The following is a 10,947-nucleotide window of genomic DNA, read 5'->3' as shown; positions in this document are numbered from 1 at the left end:
AAACAAATAAACAAAGTAAATAACCAGAAAATATACTAAACTAACAAAGAAAGTATGGAGATTAACGCTATTAACATCGCATAAATATGCTCTTATCATCAAGCTGCTATTTATAAGAAACAAAGAGAGAGGAAAATATATATATATATATATATATATATATAAAATGTTTGAGTTAAGATGGAATGACCCAATTACCCTCAAAATATGACACATGGCAAAACACTTAATGCGGTTTTGGACGGTGTATGCCATTCTTGAGTCGGGCTTTAAATTTTGGGGTACCAAAGTAACAGTTTTGCATAGTTGGGTATTGAAATTAAGAGTGGTTCTTAGTTCGAGTACTATTTGTATAATTTTCTCTTGAAGATATCGCTTTCATATAAAGGGGGGAAAAAAAAAGAAAGGAAAAACATCACCACATACACCAAAATTGTGAGGGTGCAATTATTCGACGATTAAGCCAAATGACAACATCATAATATGCTTTTAGCAATGGAATTCATCTACACTATGTCACTAGCAAAAGATACCAATTAGCTCACAACAACAAGAGTGATTGATATGGAGGCAGGAAACACTGATGCATCACTAATTTCAAACCGCAAATTAAATTAGTCATGCATGACTATCAAATTATAATAATATGTCCCTTCAACCGATTTTTAAATCAAGATGACAAGTCGAAATTGCAAGTCTATTAGATACCTGAGGCAGCAAGCACAAATATGTTTAATACAAGTTTCACATAATTTATCATTATACGTATAACTTTAATGTCATGAAAAATTCGAGAATCACCAACATTTTGTATTAAAGGTCTGTGTGAGTGTTTTTTATATATTACCGATTTACCGTATTTGTTGAAAGCCTATTCATGAAATGATGAAATTGTACCAAAAATGATTGTATGATAATTAAAAAAACCCTTTGCATAATTGAACTTTTATTCATTGGTACATTGCATATATACTCTAGGATATGCCCATATGCATAACCCATACTCATGCACACACTATACAAGATCAACAGGATTGACAGAATGTACATAAACGGGCCGGGACCAAAGCCCATGACCACAACCACCCTAGAACCCAAGCACGCAACGAAAACATCCGGATGGCGGATGCTGATGAGTTAAGCTACAACTGCGGTGGTTGTCCGGATGGAATCCACCTCGATGTCGCTTCTGGTACCATTGACTCGTTGATTACTACCGTCCGATCCACCTACCCACACTTCAGAGATTGATTGTGCCATGCTCTTCACATTCTCTATCACAAAATCTGCTTCCTTGCTCTTCACGGTTTTTCCAACCTTACCAAATCAATAAGAAGTAAATTAGCATACCAAACTAACCATTTTAGAGAAACTATAGCCTACTATATATAATTTTGTTCCTAAACATTTGACCCTTTACAATGTCGAATTTTAATGTTTTCAGCTAGAAGTTGACTATATATGCCATAGGGTTGGGTAATTATCATCTCGAACATGTTTTCGTTTTGAATATCTTCTCATCCAACACCTCCTAAAAAAATTGTACCATACACGATAACGATCATCACATGTTATAAATCCATTTTAGAGAAACCAAACTATTGGAGTCTGGATATAATTTTGTGTGTAACCATTTGACCTCCTTACAATACCAAATTTAATGTTTTCAGCTAGACTGACTACATACGTTGTTGGGTGATTGCCATCTCGAATATGTTTCATTTTTTAGTATTTTCTCATCCTATACCTCTTAAAAAATCAAAAATATGTACCATGCACGGAAACAAATATCACTATCATACTCCGGAGTATGAGCATCACATGTTCTAGAATTTTTTACCATTAATCCAGCGAAAACTACTCTCGTTAAACATCAGTGTCATTTGGAAAAACAAAACTACATAGAAATCGAGAGAAAGTACCAAAACGGTGCTCAGACCCACGGCTCTCCCGGCAGCGACGTTTCGGACATTGTCATCGAGAAAAAGCTGCAACAGAAAATATAAAACATGTTTTGCCCAATCTTCATCAACAACCTTTGTAACGCCGACAAAAACTCATTAACATTTTTTGAATTACTATAATGTGCTTACCGTTCGACGAGGATCGACCTCAGCAGCTTCGATCGCAATCCTCATGGCCTCCATGGACGGCTTCAGAACCACCGGAAACTCGTCCGGCCGAGTCGACTCGGCTAGCTTCGGGTTCATCGTTTCAAAACATATGATCTGTTCGAAGCAGCCCTTCAACCCCAGACGATCCAAAACCGTCACCGCATGGTTCCTGTCCGAATTCGTAAAAATCTGCAACGATGTTTCGTACCACCATTACAAATTGAAGTTCATTCTTTCTTCATTAGACAATTATTTCCATTATATGGTATGAATATGAGCTTACGATTTTTCTCTGCGAAATGCTGCGAATGAGGTTTCGTAGCTGAGGATCGGGTTTGATTAGATCGTAAGGCAACCTTCCGTGCACGAAACTGATCATAATTCAAGAAAAGAAGAAAAGGAAATTAAATATAAAAAAATTATTCAAAAGAAAAAGAAAACAAGTCAAATACGTGTAATGTGGTTGGCGTGAACCTGTGGTAATCGTCAGCATCGATGTCGTAGCCTAATGCCTACAGCGAAGAACAAAATTCTCAAAAATTAAGAGAAATAGAAAAATCAAAATTGCCGGGCGGTGAAATAAATAATTAGAAAGAAAATAGTTGATTTACCCGTAATCCGGCGAGGGAGCTGCCGTACTTTTTGAAAAGCTCAACTCGGAGACTCGAGGCTTTGCTCTCGGGGAACCCGCATTTTTCAACAAGAAAATCTGCAACAAAAATTTAAATTTAGTTTCTTTCATCTTCTTTGTCTGAAGTTATTTGTAATATATATGGTCTAGTTTTGGCACCATCGATGTTCTTCTTGAGAGCTTCACCGATTCCAATGCTTGAAGAGTACAAAGTGTCATCTAAATCTGTAAAATTAATCAAGAGGGTAAGACTAGTTTTCAATTTATGTGATCAAAACTTCAATTTTGTAAGGAGAGGAGTGAGAGAGTTGTGTATGTACCGAAGATGAGGCAATCGAAAGGAGAGGAGGAACCGCGAAGAGAGGAATTGCAGGAATCCATGGAGGCAAAGAGAGAAAGCAGAGCTGAGAGGGTGGGGAGGGCTTGGATGAAAATGAAAATGTGGAATGGGATGATGAAGGTGTCAAGATACGTGACAAGGTTTTGAAGAGGAGGAGAGGAAAGGTATTTATAGAGTAAGAGGGAGAGGGCGCCAGGGAGGCATATGAATTTGTTTACTAAAAAAAATTGGCATTGGAGGGATTTTTTTTTGGTAATGGACGTGGATAGATCAGGAAGATGATGAGATGAGGACTGTTGCTGACTCAGAATGAGAAAAAGACATGATATCTTTTGTTTGACGGAATTGCCCTCCCTCTTTTATGACCATTTTTTGGTCTCAAATAAAAAATGATTATTGTTGTAAATATTATCATTTATGTGGATGTCCATGTAAATACTCATTAGTTATGTACTTTGATGTAAATCCTACCTCTATATAAAGGAGGCTAATGAGACTGAATGAGAACACTTCTACTTCCTCCCAACTATTCTCTCCATTTTCTCGCTTTGCTCTATATACTATTTTTTTTCTTCTTTTTCTAATAACTCCATGATGATCTACGAGTTCGATTGTGCAACTTTGTTGCTTTGACCAATACTCTTGATCTATGAGTGTACTCATATTTCTGTACTTGTAATTTGATTATACACCTGCACACACTTTGAATGCTACAACTGCATGTACGCAATTTCAATTCTTGTGTACGATGTGGATCTTCGATACACTGATCTCTTATTATGTTTTCTGCGAATTACTTTATTTCATGGGTTTTCTTTATTATGTTCGAGATACATCATGATTAGGCAAATTTGTTTGAATGATAAGTATTTACCTGTCTATGCTTCTAGATATGCAATTTGCATCAGAAGATCATGCACTTATATGCCTATATATAGCAACCCGTATATATATGATCTTGACTATGCTTGTTTGGTTCGATAAGATGATATCAGTTACATAATTATGTCTCTAGTATGCTACGAAGTTTATTATACCTAATAAATTGTTCAATACACGGGCCGATATTCCATTTGCTGTCGTTATCTTATTTGTTTATCAATCGTCATGTATGGACTCTTTGAATAGTTTTTTTTTTTTTTTGTTATATCCTTCTCCACTATCAATGGCCAGGAGCACATAAACCATGACTGATTTGTCTTCTAGCATAATTATTATGTTACTATTCCATTGTATATATGAAAATAATTTCCTGTGATCGATAATATGAGATGAAAATATCAATCTCTCATTAAAGGAAATATATTCAGGTATGTTTCATTATTATTATTGGGATTTTATTTGTTTTCTAAATCCTTCAATTTACATTTGTGATTATGAATATTGTAATCCAACGAGATCGAAACCTGAAGTTTCTTGATCCGATTATCGTATGAACCCCCAAATTTCTCAAAGTTTAACGAGGGCCAGAAGTTCCTCCAGAATTATACAATGAGAAATTACGACATGGAGTTCCTCACAACTATGCAATTAACGAGGGCCAGAAGATCCTCAACGTTATATAAACTCATCTTAATCCCCAATTATAAGAGGGCCTGAAGTTCCTCTAATTTTTTTTCAATAATGGGGTTCAAACCACCTCCAGAAGCTGTAGTTTGAGGTTGGAGACTAAGTCAATGCCAGAAGCCTCTTGACTATATATTTTTTTTATAAAGAGAATTTGTCCAGAAGACAATATTGCTTTCTTGTGCAATTTGAAGAGAGATAGAAGATTTTCATGAAACCAGACCAGAAGTTCTGTGTATTCTCTTGATTATTGGAACCAGAAGTTTCCATTATTATTTTATTTATTTGCTTGCTATCTATTAATTTTTTTTCTTTCATTAAGTATTTTTTTTTGCTACTCATACGAACCAGCAGTCCTATACCTCAAACATATGAATTTTGAGTGTAATATTTTTGAACCAGAAGTTCAAATTTCATAGCAGAACTTGAAGTTCTAACAGTAAAACTCAAACCCGAAGCTTTGAGTATAAAATATAAATTAGTTAAAAGTGAACTTGAAGATTCACTTTAGTCACCTTGAGTCTGAAGTTTCGAGCACCAAATTTATTTGAATCCGAAGTTCAAATTATGAAATCTTAGAACTTGCAGTTCATAGAAAAAATATTTGAACCTGATGCTTCGATTACACATATAATTCATTCATAGTTTATTTGACTTTATGTCAACTCGAATTGGAAGTTGAATTTTCGTATGTCGATTGATACATTTTTTTTTATGCTTACTTAAAGCATTCTTATTGTTTTCTTACATTAATTACTGTACCATAAGTTCACTTCACCTTAGAATCTGAAGTTCTAATTGTGCAGACTCGAGCCTTAAGTTTCGAGCATATGGACAATTTATCGAACAACTTTAATCTGGGTCAACCTCAAACCTGAAGCTTTGAGGGGATTATTTTGACACCAATTTAAAAGTAAGCAGATTTTTAACCGTTGGTTTATGACAAACGAGTATGAGTATACCCCAAATTTGTGATCGTGGATTTTGTAATTAAAAGATATCAGAACCTGTAGTTCCTTGATCCTTAATTACATGAGGACTTGAAGTTCCTCAATGATCATACTCACTAGATGACAATATAAAGTCCCTCATTTCTAAGTTATGGTCATGAAGATAATATAACAATCATCTCAGATCTTACATATCTGATTGATGGCTCTAGAAGAGCACATATTATTGTCTCTTGCATCGTATGCCTCCAATATTACCAGAGATGTATAACATCTCCGTCTCATGGATCTCATTATATAGCAAGAAAGCCGATTGACATGGCTACACCATGAAATGCCACCAGAAGTGGATCATGGCAAGAGAGAAATCAGGAGTCAATGAAAATATTGTCCTTACATCACACATATGAGGAAATTACAAATTGGGCGTGTGTCTATTGCACACTATATGAGTCTTTATCAAGCCATTTTCAAAATGGCACTAGTCAAATTAAATTGCATTGACTAATAAGAACATTGAAATTCATCTCACATACTTGACGTCTTTTGCTTACAATAAGCAACTTGAAAGCACTATTGTGTTATTCCTCAGATTTATTGTAACCTCTTGAGTTTTTATTGAAACTAAATGTTTCTGAATCCGATTATCTAGGAACCTGATGTTCCTTAAGAGGTTGTTATAAATTCAAAAATTGAAACCTCAAGTTTCTTGGATCTCCAATTATATGAGGGCCTGAAGTCCCTCCTCTTTATGACTACAGATTTATATGTGACGCAGAACTTGAGGTTCTCCACGTGATAAAGTCACTTTTTATTATGGATTGTAATCTTTAACTCAAAATTTTGAGTATATCATTCTGGCCAGCAGTTCAAAATGAATTTGGTCCATTCCAATTGTCAATATTTCACAATTAATGTTTACTCAAGCTAAGGTAACACTCATATTATGAGTTGTAGCTCTTGATCTATGGCTCCAAATGAGCTACTATCATGTTACCAAATTTGAAATATTGACGCACAAAGTACCTTCAATATGGTTGGAGAAGACTGTTTTGCTACCTCATATATACTGTGTCAAATTTATACAGTAAATTTAGGCATATAATGTCATGAACTAGAAGTTCATTGAACCAAATACATTATTTTGGCTTGACCGGTTACGTCATCTTTGTTGGCCATGTTGCATGGAATCACTTACAAGTTTTGATGACCGCTAATATTATAAAGCAAATTATTTATTTATTGCATATTAGCGAGTTGTCACTTTAATGAGACAATCCTCCTGCGATGAGGGGGAGAAAGATTGTTCCTGAAGAACGATATGAATTGGTGTGAGATATTTATCCACCGTCTCATTTTGACTTCTAGAAATATCAAAACTAGTGAATTGATAAAAGAAAGTGACAAATTTATATGCTAAATGCAAAGGCATCTGCTTGGGTTAAACTCCGTGAGACCAACCATATTAATACAAACAATGTAGACTCCATTTGATTTGTGGGATGCAAGTGTATCCAATTGGCATGGTTCTCCTGATATGGCTACACATACAAAGGGTGTAGATACGCCATTAGGAAATGATGTCTTGGTGATACAATAATAAATCAATATGGTTGATGCTAATGAACAAAGCATGTTTTGACCTAAAATTTGGTTTGGGGTCGCCACCAACCAATGAAGATCTTCACTCCAAAGAAAGTGATAGATATTTGAACGCATCTTTTGCGCATGGTCATAATAAGACAGTCTTCCCGCCGTTAGGAGGAGGAAAGAGTACTGTCATTTGAATAACGGCGTGAATTTGTGTGGAATGCATCCACCAGGTCTAAAGTTTTAAGCTCCCAAAACAGGGAAGATTATACAAGCCCTATAATGCTCATACATGAGATTATAAGTAAAAAGATCCACATTCGCTACATGGCTCATCTATGAGAGATGATTGTCCTAGAAGTGACAATATATGCCCCAGAAGTGGCATGGGTACCCAATATCAATAAGCTTATTACAGCTAATGCATGCACATAAGAATGTGTGGGATCTATGATTAATGATCATCAAAGATAATTTACAAATGGTAGCTACCAAAGAAAAATCATTAAGGGCTGTATTGATGCTATACCACGTTTTATTATAAATGTCGACAAAGTATATTACTGGCCAAATTGAAAAGAGACAATTCCAATGAAATTGAATATTTGAAACGTGATGGAATTCTTGGACCTTTAACCCTACATGTAGAAAAGGGTATTTGTCAAAAGTGAAGATAAATCACTATGACACAATGTCTATTTATAGAGACATGAGATTATGATTATCTTCCCTTATACGAATGACAATTTTCTATAAATACAGTGTTACATATAGCTGTTATATTGACGAGAGATTTATGGCATGTTGTCATCGTATATCATGAAGATCTTAAAGACACATTGTTAAAAGCAAAATCTCAAAAGTAAAGTGTTATTATAAGCGTATTGCTTATCAAATCCTCAAGGGATTCAAATACATGAATGATTCAAATGCAAGTCCATGAAAGGTTGAAAGAGCCTGAAGCTCATTCATGGAATCAAAGAATCTAAAGCTAACTCATATGTACTCATTTCGTTCTAGTCAACGAGATCTAAATTGCCTTAATGAGTACTATGACGAGACTACTATCGAATTCAAATTATGAATATAATGTTGCAATATATTCTAACTTTCGCAAAGTTATGAATTACTTAGAGCTCTTGAAGAGCTTATATGAGGCATATCAATACACAAAGATATTGATGTGTATGGCTAGGTATGCCATGATGATTTTTCAATGTTTTAAACTATACAAAGTTAAATGTGTCAATTTCTTTATATTGTTTAGGTATTACTTTGTGTATTATTTTGAGCATATGAGATTGTTTTATAACCTTATCATATGAGGTAAGACTTATTGAAAATCGTTTAGCTTTGTTAGTATTGCTTTAACTTTGCAGGTATGAAAATTTGTGATGAGCTCCTATATGCAAAGCACATATGGTCTCACTTCAGTGATAGACACATCAAATCACTATACATGATACATGTAGCTTATCGCATACATAAATGAGGCTTGCAACAATCAGGGGGAGACTCTCATCAGGGGTAGCATCCAGAAGCATGCTACCAAGGACATATGCGCGTTGTGCTCTTTTTGTCCTTCGACCAGGGTTATTTTTGTCCCACTGGGTTTTTGTTATCTGGCAAGGTTTTTAACGAGGCAACAATAAGCGCGTCCAATACCATCATTCATTGGTGGACATCCAAGGGGGAGTGTTGTAAATATTATTATCTATGTGGATGTCCATGTAAATACTCAGTAGTTATGTACTTTGATGTAAACCCTACCTCTATAAAAGAGGCTAATGAGACTGAATGAAAACACTTCTACTTCCTCCCAACTATTCTCTCCATCTTCTCTCTACTTTATAACAATTATAGATATGTTGGTTTAATAGTATCTCTCTAAATTGGTGAACGAGGGCATCTCTTATTTTAATTCTGATTTTTGTGATAATAGATGAGAGATTTTTTTATCTCTTTTCCTTATTTTGAGAAATATGTCGTAGACTCGTCCTTATTTTCCATGCCGCATGATTTAATTTTATGACCTCTTTTTTTTTTTTTTTGGATTTTGGATGACAGTGTAACTCTCCAACTCACTATTGATATCAGTGAGATTTGAATCCGTAACCTTTACGGTATTAATTAGACTACCTAACTAACAAACCACGCTTCACCTACTAATTTCATGACTTTAAATAAGTGAATTTTACTATGATAGTGGCTATTTCTGATAGTCTCATTGAAGTAATGTTTTGCAAAACTAAATAGACAATCACTATGATAAATGGACCAAATGAGAAATATTATGATTTATTAAAAATGGCATTCAAGTAAACTAGATTAACGCTGCGCAAGACAATTTAGACCCATCACTTGACCAAAACAAAACGACCCATATGAAGTTGCTTAGAAGCTTGATACATTGCACGTGAAAAAGGTGGCAGTTGTTTTATAACTATAAATCTACAGGTGGAAGTCGACCTTATCAACGTTCACCAAAAGATGGTTTGTCTGAAGCACCTTATATGGGTGACCACCGAAAAACAAAAATACAGAATTGTTGCTCCAATTCCACGTGACCCTTTGTGTTTATCTCACATTCCCATTTTAATAGCAACCTTACTAGCTTGTAATGCTATTTTTTTTCTTTGGTCTCTACGTAACTTGCACATGTAAAAGCTCGAAAACTTTATCAGGTGATAGTAAGATATGTGATATTTCTAACTAAAATAAAACTCGTTTGAATTTAGTCAACCAATGTAATAAGATGACAGATTCAATAGTTTATGATAATTTGTTAGATGAATTGCGTCTCTGGTATAAATAGATCTTGTAAATATAAACTTGTATGTCAGTTAGTTGTTGATCATGATATGAGTCTCGTTCGTTCATAGTTTTATTCCTTTAACTTAGAGATAGAGTGGGCCAATTTTACATAAATTAAGGCATCCACAAACGAGGATATCCTTCAATTGCTTTGATCCATTGCAGCTGCTAGTTTGCAGCACATCTTTTTCACTGTTTTATAATCCTTTTCGGGTTCCCTCTTTTGTTTATGTAGCTAGTGCTTTCCTTTCCGTTCTTATTTTAGAGGATTGTTCTTGATTTTTCTATTAATATTTTAACTCCACTTCATTTATTTTATAGTATTATGAGAATTGTACGTGTGACGTTTACGGTATCGGTTACGGTGGATCCATCAGTGACTAATATGATCCAACTTTTATGAAATAAAGCGGAGAGATTTTGAAAAAGACTAGCTATAACACGCTCACCAAACAGAATTAATTAACGACCAAACATGATGGAGGCAATAAATTATTTTAGCAAGCAAGTGACAACGCGGTATGTGTCATGAGTCATGAATCATATGATGCTGGAGTTGTGATTGGCGTGGTGGGTGTGAATGGAACCCATCATATTCCAAATGGATCACCTCATCTAAATCTTCATTATTGAGTTCATTAGATTAAATTTAAGCCAATTACTAAGAAAAGCAATGGACGGTGCTCCAAGCCTCCAAGTTCTTGTCGATGATTGATTCTAGAAAAATGGAATCAAGAGTGAAATCTATGCTGCTGGCCACAACAAAAGCAACACTCCGATATGATGGTTCATTTTACATCCTCCTCTATGTTGGGTAACTGTACTATGTTGGGTAACTATACAAAAGAAAAAGATTCTGAATTTGTTGTTTGGATCTTATCAGGCCCGGCCTTGCCGAAGGACAGCTTTGGCGACAGCCTAAGGTCCAAAGAAAGGTGGGGC

General features: G+C 35.0%; 1 protein-coding gene across 1 annotated transcript; it reads right to left on the bottom strand.

Moving 5' to 3' along the window:
- Positions 1–911: 911 nt before the first annotated feature.
- On the bottom strand, positions 912–3,239 carry LOC112197669. Its single transcript, XM_024338433.2, has 8 exons — positions 3,066–3,239; positions 2,905–2,970; positions 2,726–2,823; positions 2,589–2,626; positions 2,398–2,485; positions 2,094–2,303; positions 1,923–1,988; positions 912–1,317 (listed from the first exon to the last, which is right to left on the bottom strand). The coding sequence occupies exons 1-8, from the start codon at positions 3,124–3,126 to the stop codon at positions 1,138–1,140; spliced, it is 807 nt and encodes a 268-aa protein (XP_024194201.1). The 5' UTR covers positions 3,127–3,239; the 3' UTR covers positions 912–1,137.
- Positions 3,240–10,947: the final 7,708 nt, after the last annotated feature.

Source organism: Rosa chinensis, chromosome 4 (assembly GCF_002994745.2).
Source record: "Rosa chinensis cultivar Old Blush chromosome 4, RchiOBHm-V2, whole genome shotgun sequence".
Taxonomy (NCBI): domain Eukaryota; kingdom Viridiplantae; phylum Streptophyta; class Magnoliopsida; order Rosales; family Rosaceae; genus Rosa; species Rosa chinensis.
This window is presented reverse-complemented; position numbering and strand designations above follow the sequence as displayed.

What these genes read in the sequence shown, in the direction of transcription:
- LOC112197669 (XM_024338433.2), bottom strand. Translation starts at nt 3,126, where the DNA reads ATGGATTCCTGCAATTCCTCTCTTCGCGGTTCCTCCTCTCCTTTCGAT. An exon ending in GCTCCCTCGCCGGATTACGG is followed by an intron (nt 2,627 to 2,725) that starts GTAAATCAACTA and finishes TCTTCGCTGTAG; the next exon opens with GCATTAGGCTACGACATCGA. An exon ending in TGGGTCTGAGCACCGTTTTG is followed by an intron (nt 1,318 to 1,922) that starts GTACTTTCTCTC and finishes TGATTTGGTAAG; the next exon opens with GTTGGAAAAACCGTGAAGAG.